Here is a 20,594-nt window from a genome sequence, read left to right on the forward strand (position 1 = left end):
CTGTGGGGTTTTGTGGGGTCCCCTCCCTGCATTGTCAGTCATCTCCTTTGCCAATGGATATAGCTTCCCTGCAGTCCTTTAGTCCCTGCTGTGGCTCAGGGCCATGCCTGTCCCCTTCCTTTTCATTGAGGAGGGAATTTCCCATCTTGCTGCCTGTCTGCTCTTGCTGCAGACCCTGCAGTGACTCTCCCTCCTCATTACTGCAAAGCAGCAGTGGGCTTGGAAAATAGGATGGGAGGTGAGGTTGGACACTGCCTCTCCACCCCAAACTGCCAGGGAAAGGGAAAGGATGGACCCTGCAATGACAACCAGCAGGGCTTGCCACCTATGGCATCCCCTGCCCCACTTCTGGCCACTGCTCTACCCTTAACCTTTCCACTGTGCTGATCAAGACTTGACCTCCATTGGCTTGGATTGAAAGCACCCTCAGCCAGACCAATGCATGGAGGGGCTTTGAGCATGGAGGGCTTTGAGCATGCAGGGAAGGGGGAGGCAGTTCTCCCTGTAGGTGGGAGAATGATGTATTCTGCCTTCATCCTCTTCATGGACTGGAAAGAGCAGAGGGCAGCAGGAGCTGTGTGCATCTGAACTCCACCATCTCTCAAGTGCTGCAGGAGAGCTGATAACAGCACCAGGCTGCCTGGGGCAGAGCAGCCAGCTGCCTGGTGCAGAGGGCTGCAGAGGATGGAGGGGATTGCAAAGGCAGCCTGTGTGGAGGCAGGGATCAGTCAGCATAGGAGGGGCAGGCAGGGAATGCGTTGAAGCATTGCTCTTAGGCAGCCTGGAGAGCTGATGGAGGTGGGGAGGGAAGTACTCAGGTGTTGTCTTCAGGGTGGCTGTGCTCATAAGGGGCAAAGGATCTAAATCACATCACAGGAGCTTCCACCTCAGCATCAGGAGGAACTTCTTGGCTGGGAGGCTGCCAGAGGCCTGGAGCAGGCTGCCCAGAGAGGTTGTGGAGTCTCCTTCTGTGGAGCCTTTGCAGCCCTGGCTGGATGTGTTCCTGTGTGCCCTGGGCTGGATCCTCTGCTCCTGCTCTGGCAGGAGGGGTTGGACTAGAAGCTCTCCAGAGGTCTCTTCCAACCCCTAGCATCCTGTGAGCCTGTACAAGGGGCAATGGAAACCACAGCACAGAAGGTTCCACCTCAACATGAGGAGGAACTTCTTGGCTGGGAGGCTGCCAGAGGCCTGGAGCAGGCTGCCCAGAGAGGTTGTGGAGTCTCCTTCTGTGGAGCCTCTGCAGCCCTGGCTGGCTGTGTTCTGTGTGCCCTGGGCTGGATCCTCTGCTCCTGCTCTGCCAGGGGGCTGCCACTGGATGATCTCTTTGGGTCCCTTCCAATCTCTGGCATCCTGTGAGGATGGGATTTCAAGTGCACCTCAGAGGACTCCTGAGAGGTCTGTGCTAGTTTAGTTTTGAATGCTGACAACTTTTGAGTGCCCTGCCAAGTGAGTGTCAATAGGAACTGAGCAGTGAAGAAACAGAGCTTGAACTTCAGCACACAGAGACACACACTTCAAAGTGGGCTCAGCTGCTGATGCTTATCACCTCTCTCCCTCCTTTTTGTCTCACTTTGCTTTTCAGATTATCAGCTTATTAAATGTCTTCACACCACAGAAATCTCTGGAGGAGTTCCAGGATGTGTAAGTACAAGCCAGGCATTCATTTAAGCCCAGGCTGGATGAGGCTCTGGCCAGCCTGATCTAGTGGGGGGTGTCCCTGCCCATGGCAGGGGGGTTGGAACTAGCTGATCCTTGTGGTCCCTTCCAACCCTGACTGATACTACTATGATTCAGCTCAAGCCCTGCAGCCCTGTGGGGGCAGCCCAGAGTCCCTGGAACACAGAGGCTCCACTAAGTGCCAAGGTTGGAAGCCTCTCATTCAAAGGAAAGTCCACACTGTGGGCAGACAGATGCTCTGCAGCCCCACATTGGAAGCACTCTTGGCACTTCCAAGGTGCCAAGGCCAGGTCTTTCCAGCACTGTCCTAGTCTGCAGAGCTTGGAGGTGGCCCTACTGCAGAGGGGTGGTGTGTTTGGGTTTGCCTTTGTGTGCAGGGGAAAGGGTAGAACAGTCAAGAGTCTGCTTTCAGGTTCTTAGCTGGCCTGGGAGATGATGGTGGTTGTGTGACCCCCACCTGACACACTGTGAGGCACTGCATTCAGGCTGGGGGCAGAGGGGCTGAGAGCAGCCAGGCAGGGAGGGACCTGGGGGTGCTGGTGAAGGGCAGCTGAAGAGGAGCCAGCAGTGTGCCCAGGGGGCCAAGAAGGCCAAGGGCAGCCTGGCCTGGGTCAGGCAGAGTGTGGCCAGCAGGAGCAGGGAAGTCCTTGTGCCCTGTGCTCAGCACTGCTGAGGCCACAGCTTGAGTCCTGTGTCCAGTTCTGGGCTCCTGAGGTTAAGAAGGACATTGAGAGACTTGAAGGTGTCCAGAGAAGGGCAACAAAGCTGGGGAGGGGTCTGGGGCACAGCCCTGTGAGGAGAGGCTGAGGGAGCTGGGGTTGCTTAGCCTGCAGAAGAGGAGGCTCAGGGGAGACCTTCTTGCTCTCTGCAGCTCCCTGCAGGGAGGTTGGAGCCAGCTGGGGGCTGGTCTCTTCTGCCAGGCCCCCAGCAGCAGAACAAGAGGACACAGTCCCAAGCTGTGCCAGGGGAGGTTGAGGCTGGAGGTGAGGAGAAAGTTTTTCCCTGAGAGAGTTGTTAGTCATTGGAATGTGCTGCCCAGGGAGCTGGTGGAGTCCCCATCCCTGGAGGTGTTTAGGAAGAGCCTGGCTGAGGCACTTGGAGCCATGGTTGAGTTGATCAGATGGTGCTGGGTTAGAGGCTGGACTTGATGATCTCTGAGGTCCTTTCCAACCTGGTTAGTTTTGTGTTCTGAGTCAGCTGTGCTCATAAGAATGGAGCTGCTGTGTTTCACAGCTCAGCTTCCCACCCAAGGGGGTCAGGTTCATGTCCTGCTGAGGTTGCCAGTGAAGCTGCTTTGTCAGAAGCACAAAATCAAGGAGTTGTGATGAGAATCCTGTGAGTCATGCAATCTCAGGAAGGGATTTTTTGGGGGCCATTTCAGCTTCTCAAGCAGCTCTCCTGCGCTGCAGGTACTGTGGTGGCTCCTCCTCATCATGGGCAAAGGCCAAGCAGCTGTCAGCAAAAGGACCAAACACAAACACTTGCACAGAGCTGGAGGTTAACCAAGTAGTATTAACAAAAGCACAAGGGAAGAGATGCTGCCCCTCTGCTCCACTCTGCTGAGCCCACAGCTGGAGCCCTGGGGCCAGCTCTGCAGCCTCTGTGCCAGGAAGGCTCTGGAGGGGCTGGAAGGTGTCCAGAGCAGGGCCAGGAGGAGGAGCAGAGGGCTGGAGCTGCTCTGAGCACAGCCTGAGAGAGTTGGGGTTGTGCAGGCTGCAGAGGAGAAGGCTCCCAGGAGACCTTCTGGTGGCCTCCCAGGAGCTGCAGGGGGCTGCAAGCAAGCTGGGGAGGGACTTTGGAGGGGGTGAAGGAGGGCTAGGAGTGGGGGGGCTGGAGCAGAAGTAGAAGTGGGGAGCTGGAGCTTGGCTGTGAGGAAGAAGTTGTTGGCCAGGAGGGTGGTGAGAGCCTGGCCCAGGCTGCCCAGGGAGGTGGTGGAAGCCTCCTGGCTGGAGGTGTTTGCAGCCAGGCTGGAGGTGGCTGTGAGCAACCTGCTGTGGTGTGAGGTGTCCCTGCCCAGGGCAGGGGGCTGGGGCTGGCTGAGCCTTGAGCTCCCTTCCATCCCTGCCAGCTCTGTGCTTCTATGATTAAGGGAACAGGAATATGTGTACTAAACCTGATTTGCAGGATGGAAGTGGATGAGGCCTCACTGCACAGCAAAGCAGCTCCCAGCCAGCAAGAGCCTCCCCAGCAGCCAGCCAAGAGAACTCAAGAGGCAGAGAGAGCTCCCCAGAAGCCCTACCTCTTAAGCAGAGGGCATGCAGGAAAGGGCAGGGAGTGACACCATACAGAATCCGGTGGCACCCCCTGGGTAGGGTTTGCCACCCCCTGGGTAGCGTTTGCCACCCCCTGGGTAGGGTTTGCCACCCTGGGCTCCAGCAGCTAACCCTCAACCTGCAACACTCCAGCCCTTGATTCCATTCCACCTCCTGCTGCAGGAAAGGGGCAGCAATGCCCCTGCTTTGCTAGGGCTCTGGAGGATTGGTGTCCCTGCAGTCAGGAGCAGCCACCACAAGGATGCCCTGGCATGTGGGCCCAGCCTTCAAGCTGTAGTACTCCCAGTCCCCAGGAGCAAAAGTGACTTTTGAAGCATTGTTGCTTGCTTGAGCTGATGCTGTGGCTCCTCCCCCAGCCCAGGCAATAACCCCATGGCTCTGCTTCTTCATTCAGTTACCTGGTGATGGAGCTAATGGATGCCAACCTGTGCCAGGTCATTCAGATGGAGCTGGACCACGAGCGAATGTCTTACCTCCTGTACCAGATGCTCTGTGGGATCAAGCATCTCCACTCTGCAGGCATCATTCACAGGGTAAGGAGGCCTTAAAACTCAGGCCATAAGGGTTGTGACCCCCTGAAATGGGCACCAAAAAGAAAGCAGAAGGGTGGAGACACCTGGAGCTCTGGGGCCAGCTCTGGAGCCTCTGTGCTAGGAAGGCTCTGGAGGGGCTGGAAGGTGTCCAGAGCAGGGCCAGGAGCAGGAGCAGAGGGCTGGAGCTGCTCTGAGCACAGCCTGAGAGAGTTGGGGTTGTGCAGGCTGCAGAGGAGAAGGCTCCCAGGAGACCTTCTGGTGGCCTTGCAGGAGCTGCAGGGGGCTGCAAGAGAGCTGGGGAGGGACTTTGGAGGGGGTGAGGGAGGGATAGGGGTGAGGGAGGGATAGGAGTGGGGGGGCTGGAGCAGAAGTAGAAGTGGGGAGCTGGAGCTTGGCTGTGAGGAAGAAGTTGTTGGCCAGGAGGGTGGTGAGAGCCTGGCCCAGGCTGCCCAGGGAGGTGGTGGAAGCCTCCTGGCTGGAGGTGTTTGCAGCCAGGCTGGAGGTGGCTGTGAGCAACCTGCTGTGGTGTGAGGTGTCCCTGCCCATGGCAGGGGGCTGGGGCTTGATGGTGTTTAAGATCCCTTCCAACCCAAACTGTTCTGTAGATCAGAAGAGTTAAAACAATATCTGAAGGGTGACCTAAATCATCAGTGATCATCACAGCTGTGCCTGGCTTGATGAAGGACAGTCAGATGTCTTTTCACACCCTCTCTCTCTTCTCTCTTCCTCTTCCTTCCTTCCCTTCTTTCTTCCTTCCCTTCTTTCTTCCTTCCCTTCTTTCTTCCTTCCCTTCTTTCTTCCTTCCCTTCTTCCTTCCTTCCTTCCTTCCTTCCTTCCTTCCTTCCTTCCTTCCTTCCTTCCTTCCTTCCTTCCTTCCTTCCCTTCTTTCTTCCTTCCCTTCTTTCTTCCTTCCCTTCTTTCTTCCTTCCCTTCTTTCTTCCTTCCCTTCTTTCTTCCTTCCCTTCTTTCTTCCTTCCCTTCTTTCTTTCTTTTTCTTTCTTTCTCTCACTCTTTCTCTCTCTCTCTCTTTCTCTCTTTCTCTTTCTCTCTTTCTCTTTCTCTTTCTCTTTCTTTCTTTCTTTCTTTCTCTTTCTTTCTTTCTTTCTTTCTTTCTTTCTTTCTTTCTTTCTTTCTTTCTTTCTTTCTTTCTTTCTTTCTTTCTTTCTTTCTTTCTTTCTTTCTTTCTTTCTTTCTTTCTTTCTTTCTTTCTTTCTTTCTTTCTTTCTTTCTTTCTTTCTTTCTTTCTTTCTTTCTTTCTTTCTTTCTTCCTCCCTCCCTTCCTCCCTCCCTCCCTCCCTCCCTCCCTCCCTCCCTTCCTCCCTCCCTTCCTCCCTTCCTTCCTTCCTTTTTCCTTGCAGGATTTAAAACCCAGTAACATTGTGGTGAAATCTGACTGCACCTTGAAGATTCTGGACTTTGGGCTGGCCAGGACTGCAGGCACCAGCTTCATGATGACTCCCTACGTGGTGACACGCTACTACAGAGCCCCAGAGGTCATCTTGGGAATGGGCTACAAGGAGAACGGTAGGGCTGGGGTTTCCTGGCAGGCACAGCGTGGCCTGAGGGGTAAAGGGCTGCCCCTGGGCATGAGGGGCACCAGGAGGAAAGCAGCTGGGAGTGGGAAGTGGCATCTTGGGCATAAAAGGCAGGTCCTCCAGAGCAGTTCCTCACTGCTGTGCCCTTGCAGCTGCAGGATGTGTTTGGGATGCCAGGCTGGGGAGCTGATCAGCAGTGAGAAACAACTCCTTGGCTTTGGTTGGACTTAAACACAATTCACTCCTCTTGGCCAGAAGGTCTTTGGCTTCTGGGACTGGGAGACAGGCTTGGAACCACTGGAACTGCTGAAAGAGTGATGGCTTCTAAGCCAGAGTCTGGGGCTCTGAGTTGTTTGAGGGAAGAAGAAGAGGTCCCAGCTGCAGTGGGGAATCCTAACCCTTCCAGAGTTTCACCATTTCCAGAGCCACATCTGAGCTTCAGGGATGGTTTCTGCCTTTTGGCCAGAAGGTCTTTGGCTTCTGGGACTGGGAGACAGGCTTGGAACCACTGGAACTGCTGAATGAGTGATGGCTTCTAAGCCAGAGTCTGGGGCTCTGAGTTGTTTGAGGGAAGAAGAAGAGGTCCCAGCTGCAGTGGGGAATCCTAACCCTTCCAGAGTTTCACCATTTCCAGAGCCACATCTGAGCTTCAGGGATGGTTTCTGCCTTTAGGACAGATTTAACCCAAATCCCATGTTTGCATTACAGGTGTCAGGTAGGCCAGACCCAGGGATAGATTTTGCAGGCTTGAGACCTCTTTGTTCTTCATGGAAAGTAGATTTGGAGGAGAAGAGGCAAAAGCAGAAGCTAAAAAGCCACCAATCTAATTTGTGTGTGATCTCCCTTGATGTAAATAGGATTTTGCTCTGAACAGCCTGGAGGGATCTGGATGCCTCTTGGTCCCTGGAAAGGCTGTGAAAAGCAGGTAGAAGGTTTCCCATTTTGCCAGGGATTCAGGGAAAGCTTTCTAAGTGGTTCTCATTTTGCAGCCAACCTGAGAATTAACATCTGAGGGGCAGGTAGCACACACAGGAAAGAGGAAAGGATGCAGCCTGGAGTGGAGAGCAATCCACTGTGGCCTGGATCCTTGTCTGACAAGGAGAGGGAGGCTGTGGCTGCCCTCTCCCTGGAGGTGTTCCAGGCCAGTTTGGATGAGGCCCAGAGCAAGCTGGGCTGGTGGGAGGTGTCCCTGCCCCATGGCAGGGGGTTGGAACTGGATGACCTTTAGGGTCCCTTCCAACCCAACCCATTCCATGAAGCTGTGAGACTTTTGGATGGCAAATACAGCCAAAGTGGGCATTCACTAAGAATTCTCCTGCTTAATTGCCACTGAAGAGTTTAGCTAACCTGCATGAGAGCCTTCACTGAGAGCCAACTGCCTGCTGCAAAGGGCAGTGAGGCTGATTTGGGCAGCTGATGCCATGACTCAGGCAAGAATGGAGCCATGTCCACAGGACTCCCTTCCAAAGGTCTCAGACCTCTGCCTTGATCATTTGCCATGGGTTAGGGATTCACAGCACACATTTTAATAGGAAAGCCTAAAAAAGGGAGAGAACTCTTAAGCAGAGCCTGTGTGTGCAGCAAGAAAAGAAGAATCCTCCTTATTGATCTTTTGGGTCAGTGCCATTAGAAAGCTCAGCAGGCTTTAGAGAGCTCCTTAGTCAAGATCCACAGTTCCAGCTGCTGGGAAAGGAATCCCTTTTGCCTTGATTTATGTGTTTGTTTAGCTCCCCTCCCCAGATGTTTCAGTAGATGGTTGCCCATTATGGCTGTTCTCTTCCCTTGAAAGGACAGAGGAAGCAGCTTTGCTTTTCACCTGCTTAAAAGGGCCCCCCCCAGAAAGTTAGGCACAGGTTTGCCATCAAGCACACAGCTGGAGGGTGCTTAAGAACGTTTGCCCCCTCCAAAGGTCCTGGCTCAAGTGCCCACTTGAAGTGAACACAGAGACTCCCTTTGACTTCCCTGGGCAGTGAGTCTGATGCATGATGCATGACCTCAAACCACAACAAAGAGAGGAAGACAACAGTGTGAAGATGATGAAGGTCAGCTGGCTGAAGAGCCTCTCTGCTTTGGAGGCTCTGATCCAGCTCCCAGGGAAGTCAACAGGAAGGGTTGTCCTTTGCTTCCCTCCTCCACATTACTCAAGCTCCCCTACTCTTCTTTCCCCCCCACCCCAACCCCCTTACTCTGTAGGAGGACTGTTCACTGCTTTCACTTCCCTTCTGCACTTGGTTGGCTAAAGATGCATAATTATCACTGGGTTGCTGCACTTCTCTGGAAGGTCCCCAAACTGCCACCATGAAGAGCACTCTGCCACTGCCTCAGGCATGCTTTTGCAGTCCCACCCCCCTGATACCTTTCCCCCCCCCTCCCCCCCCCCTTTCCCCAAAGGAGCATTTCACTTTTCTGTTGGTTTCCCAAGAAATGAGTGGGTTGGTTGGCTGCTTGTTTCTTGCCTTTGGTTTGGAGTGCTTTGGGAGGAAGACAAAGAGGAGAAACTGTGGTGTAGGTCCAACATGACCACAATAAGCCTAGCAGGGCCTTTGAAAGCATTTCAAAGCAGGGTTCCTCCACCCCCCCCCTTCACATGAAGTGCAGGAACTTTCCTTTCTGCTCTTACTGGGTCATTAGCTTTCTTCCTATCAAACTTAGAGGGGGAAATGAAACAACCAAACCCACCCAGGTCACAAGGAGACAACCAAATCCACCCCAGTCTAAATAACCAAACCCACCCAAGTCTAAATAACCAAACCCACCCAAGTCACAAGGAAACAACCAAACCCACCCAAGTCTAAATAGCCAAACCCACCCTAGTCTAAATAGCCAAACCCACCCAAGTCTAAATGGCCAAACCCACCCAAGTCTAAATGGCCAAACCCACCCAAGTCACAAGGAAACAACCAAACCCACCCAAGTCTAAATGGCCAAACCCACCCAAGTCTAAATGGCCAAACCCACCCAAGTCACAAGGAAACAACCAAACCCACCCAAGTCTAAATGGCCAAACCCACCCAAGTCTAAATAGCCAAACCCACCCAAGTCTAAATGGCCAAACCCACCCAAGTCACAAGGAAACAACCAAACCCACCCAAGTCTAAATAACCAAACCCACCCAAGTCTAAATGGCCAAACCCACCCAAGTCACAAGGAAACAACCAAACCCACCCAAGTCTAAATAACCAAACCCACCCAAGTCACAAGGAAAAAAACAAATCCACCCAAATCAAGATGAAAGGAACCAAACCCAAATCACAATGAAAGAACCAAACCCACCCAAATCACAATGAAACAACCAAACCCACCCAAGTCACAATGAAAGAACCAAACCCACCCAAATCAAAATGAAATAAACCAAACCCACCCAAGTCAAGCTGCTAAACTAACTATGCATATTGGTCCTTGAAGCTGAAGGCAGGATGAGGAAGATAAGAATAGAATAGAATGGGATAGGATAGGATAGGATAGGATAGGATAGGATAGGATAGGATAGGATAGGATAGGATAGGATAGGATAGGATAGGATAGGATAGGATAGGATAGGATAGGATAGGATAGGATAGGATAGGATAGGATAGGGCAGAACAGGATAGGATAGAATAGAATAGAATAGAAGAGGATAGGGTAGGATAGGATAGGGGAATGGAATGGAATGGAATGGAATGGAATGGAATGGAATAGAATAGAATAGAATAGAATAGAATAGAATAGAATAGAATAGAATAGAATAGAATAGGATAGGATAGAATAGAACAGGATAGGATAGGATAGGATAGGATAGGAGAATGGAATAGAATAGAATAGAATAGAATAGAATAGAATAGAATAGAATAGAATAGAATAGAATAGGATAGGAGAATAGAATAGAATAGAGTGGAATAGAATAGAATAGAATAGAGTGGAATAGAATAGAATAGAATAGAATAGAATAGAATAGAATAGAATAGAATAGAATAGAATAGAATAGGATAGGATAGGATAGGATAGGGTAGGATAGGATAGGGTAGGATAGGATAGGAGAATGGAATAGAATAGAGTGGAATAGAATAGAGTGGAATAGAATAGAATAGAATAGAATAGAATAGAATAGAATAGAATAGAATAGAATAGGATAGGGTAGGATAGGATAGGGTAGGATAGGATAGGGTAGGATAGGATAGGGTAGGATAGGATAGGAGAGTGGAATAGAATAGAATAGAATAGAATAGAATAGAATAGAATAGAATAGAATAGAATAGAATAGAATAGAATAATGGAATAGAATAGAGTGGAATAGAATGGAATGGAATAGAATAGAATAGAATAGAATAGGGTAGGATAGAATAGAATAGGATAGGGTAGGGTAGGATAGAATAGGATAGGAGAATAGAATAGAACAGAACAGGATAGGGTAGGGTAGTATAAGATAGGGTAGGGTAGGATAGGGTAGGATAGGATAGGATAGGAGAATACAATAAAATAGGATAGGATAGGATAGGATAGGAGAATAGAATAGAATAGAATAGAATAGAATAGAATAGAATAGAATAGGATAGGATAAACCAGATGCTCTTAGGCTTGTTAGTACTTGCCCTGCAAGAGGTTTGAGTTATCTCCTCTTTGGAGTACCTGCACAGTACAAAGCAAGACCCCACACAGGTCACACTCTCCAGTTAATTCCTATTGGTAGACATTGACACATACAGACAGGGACCTAAGGACAGGAGGAAGGTACAGGTCCTGGAGCAGGAGGTTTAAGTAAGCCTTAAGGGTGGGATTCGTCCCTGTGGCCTTTCCCCCTGCCCGCGGCGCCACTCGGAACCTCTCGCGTGCTGCTGCAGAGAGGCTCAGTCCTGCAGGGCACAGCCTGGCTGCAAGCAGGATTTGCTCCAGATGAGCACTGTCGCTCCAGATGAGCACTGTGTGCCTTTGGGGTTTGGTTTGCTGTTGGTTTGAGGGGGGGATGGCTGTGTTTTTTCCTCACCATATAAACTCACACCATGGGTTTGTGCAGCTGGGACTCCATCCTTCCTTGCTAGCTGTGGGCTTTCCCCCCCAGGCTGTTGATTCAAACCCTTTGCCTTTTGTTTTAACCACCATTGCTACTAACTAGCATGGAGCTGCCTGGCACAGCTTCTGCTGTTTTGGCTTGGTTGAGCTGACTTTTGATGAGCCATGGGGAGAAAGCAGCAACAACCACCACCACCACCAGCCAACAAAACCAGAAAGCAAACTGCACTGTTCTGATCAACCTGCTCTTTTCCTCCCCCCTCCTTTAGGAGTGAAATGTCATAGTTAACCTTGCTTTTCACTGTTGTTTTGTTTCCTCCCCTCCTTCTCCTACCTCCCTGTCTCTGCTCTTCCAGTGGATATATGGTCTGTGGGATGCATTATGGGAGAGATGGTTCGCCACAAAATCCTCTTTCCAGGAAGGGACTGTATCCTTCTGCCACCTGCTGCAGCTTCAACCTGGGATTTGTTCCTCTCCTCCCCACCTCCCCCACCCCTTCTTGGTTGGTTTTTTTTCCCCTTTTGCCATATAATGCCTGTACCAGGAGTGGAGAATCATAGAATGGTCAGGGTTGGAAGGCAGCTCAAGGCTCAGCCAGCCCCAACCCCCCTGCCATGGGCAGGGACACCTCACACCACAGCAGGTTGCTCACAGCCACCTCCAGCCTGGCTGCAAACACCTCCAGCCAGGAGGCTTCCACCACCTCCCTGGGCAGCCTGGGCCAGGCTCTCACCACCCTCCTGGGGAAGAAGAGTAGGAGCATGAGTAGGAGCAGGAGCAGGAGTAGGGATAGGAGTAGGAGCAGGACCAGGACCACCAGATCAGGCTCCTCACATCCAGCCACATCCAGCCTGGCCTTCAGAACCTACAGGGATGAGGTTGCCACCACCTCCCTGGGCAACCTGTGTCAGTGTCTCACCACCCTCATGGAGAAGAAGAGTAGGAGCAGGAGCAGCAGCAGGAGTAGGAGTAGGAGCAAGAGCACTGGATCAGGTTGCTCCCCTCCAGGGATGAGGCTTCCACCACCTCCCTGGGCAGCCTGTGCCAGGCTCTCACCACCCTCCTGGGCAAAAACTTCTTCCTCACAGCCAATCTCCAGCTCCCCACTTCTACTTCTGCTCCAGCCCCCCCACTCCTAGCCCTCCCTCACCCCCTCCAAAGTCCCTCCCCAGCTCTCTTGCAGCCCCCTGCAGCTCCTGCAAGGCCACCAGAAGGTCTCCTGGGAGCCTTCTCCTCTGCAGCCTGCACAACCCCAACTCTCTCAGGCTGTGCTCAGAGCAGCTCCAGCCCTCTGCTCCTCCTCCTGGCCCTGCTCTGGACACCTTCCAGCCCCTCCAGAGCCTTCCTGGCACAGAGGCTGCAGAGCTGGCCCCAGAGCTGCAGCTGTGGGCTCAGCAGAGTGGAGCAGAGGGGCAGAATCCCCTCCCTGGCCCTGCTGGCCACACTTCTCTTGCTGCAGCCCAGGCTCTGCTTGGCTCTCTGGGCTGCAAGTGCTCCCTGCTGGCTCCTGGGGAGCTTCTCCTCCCCCAGCACCCCCAAGGCTTTCATTGTAAAGATAGAAGAAAAAAACAACATTCAAAACCCCCAAAAGTTGCCTCTCAGAGGCATGAGCAGATGAAAAGAGCACACTGCTTTTTTGTCCAACCAAATGGAAGCTGAAAATCAGAAGGACAAAATTCTTTCACAGAGGCCTGGAGCAGGCTGCCCAGGGGGGTTGTGGAGTCTCCCTCTCTGGAGCCTTTCCAACCCCACCTGGATGTGTTCCTGTGTGCCCTGCTCTAGGTGACCCTGCTCTGGCAGGGGGGTTGGGCTGGGTGAGCTCTGGAGGTCCCTTCCAACCTCTGATGTCCTGTGGTGCTGTGAGACTGCATCAAAATAACAGGAGAACCTCTGCAACCAAGCTGGGGAGGCTCTTCTCCCCCTCTGCTCTGCCCTGCTCAGCCCACAGCTGCAATCCTGTGCCCAGCTCTGGGCTCCCCAGGTGCAGAGAGACAGAGAGCTGCTGGGGAGAGCCCAAGGGAGAGCCAGGAGGAGGAGTTGGGGACCTGAGCATCTCCCCTGTGCAGAGAGGCTGAGAGCCCTGGGGGTGGTTAGCCTGGAGAGGAGAAGGGTGAGAGGGAGCTGATCAATGCCTCTCAAGAGCTGAGGGCTGGGGGACAAGGGGAGGAGGCCAAGCTCTGTTGGGTGGTGCTCAGCAGTAAGCCAAGGAGCAACTAGAGAGAGTCCAACCAAGGCCAGAGAGCTGCTGAGGGGCCTTGGAGCATCCCTGTGAGGAGCAAAGGCTGAGAGCCCTGAGGCTGTGGAGCCTGGAGAAGAGTGAGAGGAAAGCAGGAGGAGTAATAAGCCAAGGAGCAGTGGACACAAAGTGGAGCAGAGAAGGTTTCAGCTCAACAGGAGGAGAAACTTCTTTGGTGTGAGACTGCTGGAGGCCTGGGGCAGGCTGCCCAGAGAGGTGCTGGGGTCTCCTGCTCTGGAGCCTTTCCAACCCCACCTGGATGCATCCCTGTGCAGACTCCCCTGAGTGCCCCTGCTCTGGCAGGGGGGTTGGAACTGGCTGATCTTTAAGGTCCCTTCCAACCTGAGCCACTCTAGGGATCCATGAGCTTCTTTTCTGACTTTGTACTCATCCCAGCTGATGTAGCACCTGAGCAAGGCAGAAGCCAAGCCCTCTGCTTGCAGCTTGGGCAGCTCAATCTATCCCAAGGGAAAACAAGGTGGGGGTGTGGGGGGGAAGCTAAAAGAGTCCTAGCTTGGTCCCCCTGATCCCTGCTTTGGTCTTTGGGCCACAGTGACTCCCTAATATTTGTGGTGCCATCAGAAACCTTTTTGCTGGTTAATGCATCATGGTCTTTTGGGGGGGTGGGGGTTCGGGGGTGTCCTCTCAATGCTGTATGGGCCCAGAGCTGCTGAGCCAATACAACATTGGGTTTGGGGTTTTGTGTCTGGGGTTTTGTTTTGTCTTCCAAACATGGCTGAAGTTTTTGACTCACCCAGTTGAAGGTCACCCTCATCCCCTGCTGTGGTCTCCAAGCTGGCCTGAGCTCAGCTTCTCCTGGGTTAAAAATGGACTTCCCTCCACTTGCATGAGGTCTGTGTGGTTAATGGAACTGCATTCCCCTCCCACCTTGTTCCTCTTGTCTTGGGTGCTGTCATTTTTGCCACTTCCAGGGTGGTGAAAGCAAAAGAGTGGCTGCTTAGACCTTGGTTTGACAGGGTCAGGGTCAGCAGTCTGTGTGGTGCCCATCAGAATAAACCACAGCAGCACAACCACCCCCAGCAAGGCTCCAGGCTGGGGGCAGGGGGGCTGAAAGCTGCTGGCAGGAAGGGCCCTGGGGGTGCTGCTGGCCAAGCAGCTGCAGAGGAGCCAGCAGTGCCCAGGGGGCCAAGGCAGCCAAAGGCCTCCTGGCTGGGCTCAGCAATGCTGTGGCCAGCAGCAGCAGGGAGGGGACTGTGCCCTGGGGCTCAGCTCTGGGGAGGCCACCCCTGGAGAGCTGCCTTCAGCTTTGGGCAGCTCAGTGCCAGAGAGCTGGGGAGGTGCTGGAGCCAGGGCAGAGCAGGGCAGGGAAGCTGGGAAGGGCCTGGAGCATCAATGTGCTGAGGAGAGGCTGAAGGAGCTGGGGAGGGTTAGGCTGGAGGAGAGGAGGCTGAGGGAGACCTCCTGGCTGCCTGCAGCTCCCTGGGAGGAGGCTGTGCAGAGGCTGCTGCTGCTCTCTGCTCCCAGGGCAGCAGTGGCAGAAGGAGAGGGCACAGCCTCAGGCTGCAGCAGGGCAGGCTCAGGCTGGGCAGCAGGGAGAATCTTTGCCCAGGCAGAGTGGTCAGGCAGGGGCAGAGGCTGCCCAGGGAGCTGGTGGAGCCCCCAGGCCCGGAGGGGTTTGAAGGTGGTTTGGCTGTGGTGCTTGGGGCTGTGGCTCAGGGCTGAGCCTTGCAGGGCAGGGCTTGGGCTTGGGGCTCCCCAGGCTCTGCTCCAACCTGAATGCTTCTGTGGCTCTGTGAACATCATCTTGCCCTCTCAGAACCAAAGAGGCACATTCACCTCAGCAAGCTGGCAGACAGGCACCCCAAAGAGCTGGCACCCACCAGCCCTGGCAGCTGGTGTGGAGCAAACCCAGCTTTGGCAGACATGCAGTGCTGGAAGTCCTTGTTGCTTTTTGCTGACTCTGAGCTGATTCCCTCTGTGTCTGCCTGTCCCATACCTTCAGAGCTCTGTCAGCTGGCTGTGGAAAGAGCTCTGCCTGGCAGCCAGGTGGAGATGCAGTTGTGCTTTACTCAGGAGCTGGATGGGGGGACTGCAGCTGCCTCCTGTCTGCTGAGGAGGAGACAGCAACACTCCCCTGGCTGCCAGTCTCAGAGGAATGTGGACAGGATATGGCCCAGGTGCAAAACACGACAGAGAAGTAAGAGTGGTTGGGTTGACTGCCCATGGAGAGCTTGGAGATGGCATTCCAGAGGTGCTGAGCCTGCCCTGCAGTCAGGAGCAGGCTCCACACCCAGCTAACACAGCAGCCTCAAAGTGCAGGGCAGCCCCCAGCACTCCTGGAGTCCTCCACACCTGGAGCACTGGGTTCAGTTGGGGACCCTCACTCCCAGAGAGACACTGAGGGGCTGGAGCAGGTCCAGAGAAGGACAATGAAGCTGGGAGGGCCTGGAGAAGAGGGCTGGGGAGGAGCAGCTGAGGGACATGGGGGTGGGGAGTGTGGAGCAGAGGAGGCTGAGGGGAAACCTTCTCACTGTTTTCAACTCCCTGAAAGGGTTCTCAAAGCCTGGAACAGGCTGCCCAGGATGAGGGAGGGGATTCTGCCCCTCTGCTGCACTCTGCTGAGCCCACAGCTGCAGCTCTGGGGCCAGCTCTGCAGCCTCTGTGCCAGGAAGGCTCTGGAGGGGCTGGAAGGTGTCCAGAGCAGGGCCAGGAGGAGGAGCAGAGGGCTGGAGCTGCTCTGAGCACAGCCTGAGAGAGTTGGGGTTGTGCAGGCTGCAGAGGAGAAGGCTCCCAGGAGACCTTCTGGTGGCCTCCCAGGAGCTGCAGGGGGCTGCAAGAGAGCTGGGGAGGGACTTTGGAGGGGGTGAGGGAGGGATAGGGGTCTGGGACACCTCTGAGGGGGGCAGGAATCAGGCCTGGGACAGAAAGCCAGCAATGGGCACTGGCAGCCCAGAAGGCCAAGGGCAGCTCAGCTGGGCTGCCAGTGCCCATTGCCAGAGGTGGAGGGAGAGGATCCTGCCCCTCTGCTCTGGGGGGTGAGGGAGGGACAGGACTGGGGGGGCTGGAGCAGAAGTAGAAGTGGGGAGCTGGAGCTTGGCTGTGAGGAAGAAGTTGTTGGCCAGGAGGGTGGTGAGAGCCTGGCCCAGGCTGCCCAGGGAGGTGGTGGAAGCCTCCTGGCTGGAGGTGTTTGCAGCCAGGCTGGAGGTGGCTGTGAGCAACCTGCTGTGGTGTGAGGTGTCCCTGCCCATGGCAGGGGGCTGGGGCTGGCTGAGCCTGGAGCTCCCTTCCAGCCCTGCCAGCTCTGTGACTCTGTGGTCGAATGCCCATCCCCAGAGGGGTTTCAGGGAGGCAGAGCTGTGGTGCTGAGGGCCATGGCTCAGCCCCAGCCTGGGCAGAGGTAGAGAATGGTTGGGCTGGGATGGTCTCAGAAGGGCTCTGCTAACTGAAACGATTCTGTGATAGTCAGGCTGTGTTGCAGTGGTAACAACACTTCACAGACACCATCAGAATCCTTCCTCCAGGCACTGTGTTCTGTTCCAGGGAGTTGTGTGGTTGGTTTTTTTTTGGGGGGGTGGTGTTTGGGATTTTGTCTTTTGGTTTTTGCTTTTTGGGTTCATTTTGTTTGGTGCAAAGTAAAACTGAACTCTCTGTGGTTCAGCTGTGAGTGCTGAGGGTATTTCCAGTTAGTCTCTCTGGAGAGAAGTCTGCCTGAGGATTTTTGTGGACAGCAGCTGAAGAGGAGCCAGCAGTGTGCCCAGGGGGCCAAGAAGGCCAAGGGCAGCCTGGCCTGGGTCAGGCAGAGTGTGGCCAGCAGGAGCAGGGAAGTCCTTGTGCCCTGTGCTCAGCACTGCTGAGGCCACAGCTTGAGTCCTGTGTCCAGCTCTGGGCTCCTGAGGGTAGGAAAGAGGTTGAGCTGCTGGAAGGTGTCCAGAGAAGGGCAACAAAGCTGGGGAGGGGTCTGGGGCACAAGGCTGGGGAGGGGTCTGGGGCACAGCCCTGTGAGGAGAGGCTGAGGGAGCTGGGGTTGCTTAGCCTGCAGAAGAGGAGGCTCAGGGGAGACCTTCTTGCTCTCTGCAACTCCCTGCAGGGAGGTTGGAGCCAGCTGGGGGTTGGTCTCTTCTGCCAGGCCCCCAGCAGCAGAACAAGAGGACACAGTCTCAAGCTGTGCCAGGGGAGGTTCAGGCTGGAGGGAAGGAGAAAGTTCTTCCCAGACAGAGAGATTGGCGACTGGGATGAGCTGCCCAGGGAGGTGGTGGAGTCCCCATCCCTGGAGGTGTTCAAGGGGGAGTTGGATGTGGCACTTGGAGCCATGGTTGAGTTGTCAGGAGGGGCTGGGTGCCAGGTTGGACTTGCTGAGCTCTGAGGTGTTTCTTCCAACCTGGTTGATTCTGTGATTCTAAATGACTATCAGAACATCCTGAGCACTGCACAGGCTGCAGGTAGCAGTGTGTGACAACTGCTCCAGTGAGTTGGAATCTAAGTTATGGATTTGCCAATCAAAGATAGAATGGGTTTGGTTGGGAGAGACCTTTGAGATCATTTGGGTCCAGTCATGAAAACCTCTCTGTTTCCTAACTTCATTAAAATGCTTTCTGAGGACATAGACTCAGAGAGCTGGCAGGGCTGGAAGGGAGCTCAAGGCTCAGCCAGCTCCAATCCCCTGCCATGGGCAAGGACCCCTCACAGGTTGCTCACAGCCACCTCCAGCCTGGCCCATGGTTCAGCCCCAGCCTTGGTAGAGACAGAGAATGGTTGGGCTGGGTGGTTTCAAAAGGGTTTTGGCAACTGAAATGATTCTGGGATTCATTGACCTCACTGTGAGGAAGAAGTTCCTGACACTGAGGCTGGGGAGACTCTGGCACAGGCTGTCCAGGGAGGCTGTGGCTGCCTCCTGCCTGGAGGTGTCCAAGGCCAGGCTGGATGAGGCCCTGAGCAAGCAGGGGCTGGGGGGAGGTGTCCCTGCTCATGGCAGGGGGGTTGGAACTGGATGAGCTTTAAGACCCCTTCCAACTCAACCCATTCTATGATTCCAGGGGCTAGAGGAGAGCTGGGGAAGGGCTTTTGACTTCTGAGTGCAAACAGTTGGAGGCTGTGGTTTGCTTCTTGGTTTTCCTGGTGCTTATGCAGCTGAAATTGCTCAGATGACTCTCAGGTTGCTGTTGGACTAAATGAAATCGAGGGCTGAGGCTTAGGTCTCTGCACTGCAGCTCCCAGGGGAGCTCTGCTCAGGTCTTGGTGTGTTCACTGGGGCTTCTGCTGCTGGATATGCTGAAGCTCCCACCCTCCAGCCATGAAACTGGCTTCCAGTTTGGCCTATTTCTAAGCAGCTCAGGAGAGGCAAAAGAGGCTGCAGGCAGGAAGGCCACAGGTTTACTCTCTTTGGCTGTTGGTGGCAGTCAGATGTCATCTTTGCTGCTGGTTTGGAGCATTTCAAAGAGCTTCCTGCCCAAAACCTCAGGAGCTGAGGGGAAATCTATACACATCTAGAAAATCCTTCCTGTTTTACACAACTCAGGCTTTAATAAGTCACTGGTTCAGGTCCTCTGTGTGTTCTCTGAAGCACAGTGCAGAGCTGCAGTGTCAGAAGGCAGCCTCTGAAAGTAAAGAATCATAGAACCACAGAGCTGTCAGGGCTGGAAGGGAGCTCCAGGCTCAGCCAGCCCCAGCCCCCTGCCATGGGCAGGGACACCTCACACCACAGCAGGTTGCTCACAGCCACCTCCAGCCTGGCTGCAAACACCTCCAGCCAGGAGGCTTCCACCACCTCCCTGGGCAGCCTGGGCCAGGCTCTCACCACCCTCCTGGCCAACAACTTCTTCCTCACAGCCAATCTCCAGCTCCCCACTTCTACTTCTGCTCCAGCCCCCTAGCCCTGTGACTACCCAATACCCTCCAAAGTCCCTCCCCAGCTTTCCTGCAGCCCCCTGCAGCTCCTGCAAGGCCACCAGAAGGTCTCCTGGGAGCCTTCTCCTCTGCAGCCTGCACAACCCCAACTCTCTCAGACTGTGCTCAGAGCAGCTCCAGCCCTCTGCTCCTCCTCCTGGCCCTGCTCTGGACACCTTCCAGCCCCTCCAGAGCCTCCCTGGCACAGAGGCTGCAGAGCTGGCCCCAGAGCTGCAGCTGTGGGCTCAGCAGAGTGGAGCAGAGGGGCAGAATCCCCTCCCTGGCCCTGCTGGCCACACTTCTCTTGCTGCAGCCCAGGCTCTGCTTGGCTCTCTGGGCTGCAAGTGCTCCCTGCTGGCTCCTGGGGAGCTTCTCCTCCACCAAAGAACTGAGCAGGATGAACAAACAACTGCTTGCTCTATCTTTCCCTGCTCTTTTTTGCATGCCATGTAGCTGGTGATGAAAGCAGCAATAATTTGCATCTCTAGGTCTGCTTCTTGCTTCCAAACCAGTTTCCCCTCCTCTCTTTATTTCCTCTTCCCTGCTTCATTCATCTTCCTTTCCTGTGCAGTGATGAAGCTTTTTGCCTGTGCTGAACCAAGCACCAGGGAAGCCTAGACCCAGGCATGTGAAGATCCCCACAGACAGAGCATTTGCCTTCAAAGGCAAATCCACTTGAAGCTGTGGCTCAATATGAAACCCAACCAAGCAGTCTGACACTTGCTTCCCCCCCACCCCACCCCCAATTTCTGGCCCTAAGAGCCCAGTCTGTGCCTATGACTTATCACAGAGCAAGGAGAGGAGATGTGATGTGGTTTGATGGTGGCTTCAAAGCCACCACCTTCGTCTCCAACAGGCTCCAGAGAGGCTGGCTTTCACCTGGGGGTGCAGTGTGAAGTGGTGCTTGGCTTTGCCTGCCCCAGCTGAGCTGCTTTGCCCCATGGCTGAAGTGCCATGCACAAGGCACAGCCTCCCCTCTCCTGGGCAGAAATCACCACTAGCTGGGGTGGGAATCTTCAGAGGAGCCCCAGGAGCTTCTCAGTCCCCCTGACACGGACTGCTGGCTCCCCTGAGGCACAGTGCAAGCCAGCCAGCAGGCAGATCGCCTCCACAAACTCGGCTGGGGGTGGGCTGGAGATGCCTCCTCGAGGGGCTTGTGGGAGGCGAGGTGGTGTAAAACCTGCCTGGACCCCTGGCCGCCGAAGGGAGGAAGGGAAAGCCAGTTGCATCCCCTCCTAGAGCAGCAGCCCGGCGTTCATTTGCATCGCAAAGCTGGAGAAACCCAGCTAACGACTGCGGAGGAAGACTTGCACAAAGGCACGAAGTCACTTGGTGCATTGTAATGACACAGAGAGAGAGGGAGACACGGCAGCCAGCCAGGGGGCTCGTTTGGGTTCCTGTATTTAACATCCACACTGGGGCTGATGAAAGCTGCCAGGACTCAGTTTCCCCTCAGACCTGCTCTGTGTTGCTGTGGTGGGTTGAAATTTCTCCCCCCCTACACACACT

The 20,594-nt window shown here is 54.4% G+C and overlaps 1 protein-coding gene across 6 annotated transcripts in view; it reads left to right on the forward strand.

Annotated features, from left to right (window-relative positions):
* LOC104309327 (mitogen-activated protein kinase 10) overlaps positions 1 to 20,594 on the forward strand; it is a 119,864-nt gene that overhangs the window by 72,443 nt on the left and 26,827 nt on the right. For 5 of the 6 annotated variants that reach the window (XM_054172768.1, XM_054172771.1, XM_054172772.1 and 2 more), the window contains 4 exons: positions 1,583 to 1,641; positions 4,345 to 4,483; positions 5,842 to 6,007; positions 11,361 to 11,432. In XM_054172768.1, the coding sequence (XP_054028743.1) occupies positions 1,583 to 1,641; positions 4,345 to 4,483; positions 5,842 to 6,007; positions 11,361 to 11,432 (436 nt within the window). The remainder of the gene's footprint in view (positions 1 to 1,582; positions 1,642 to 4,344; positions 4,484 to 5,841; positions 6,008 to 11,360; positions 11,433 to 20,594) is intronic. The other variant, XM_054172769.1, reaches the window with a different exon arrangement.

The sequence above is a fragment of the Dryobates pubescens genome, chromosome 24 (assembly GCF_014839835.1).
Source record: "Dryobates pubescens isolate bDryPub1 chromosome 24, bDryPub1.pri, whole genome shotgun sequence".
Classification (NCBI taxonomy): Eukaryota; Metazoa; Chordata; class Aves; order Piciformes; family Picidae; genus Dryobates; species Dryobates pubescens.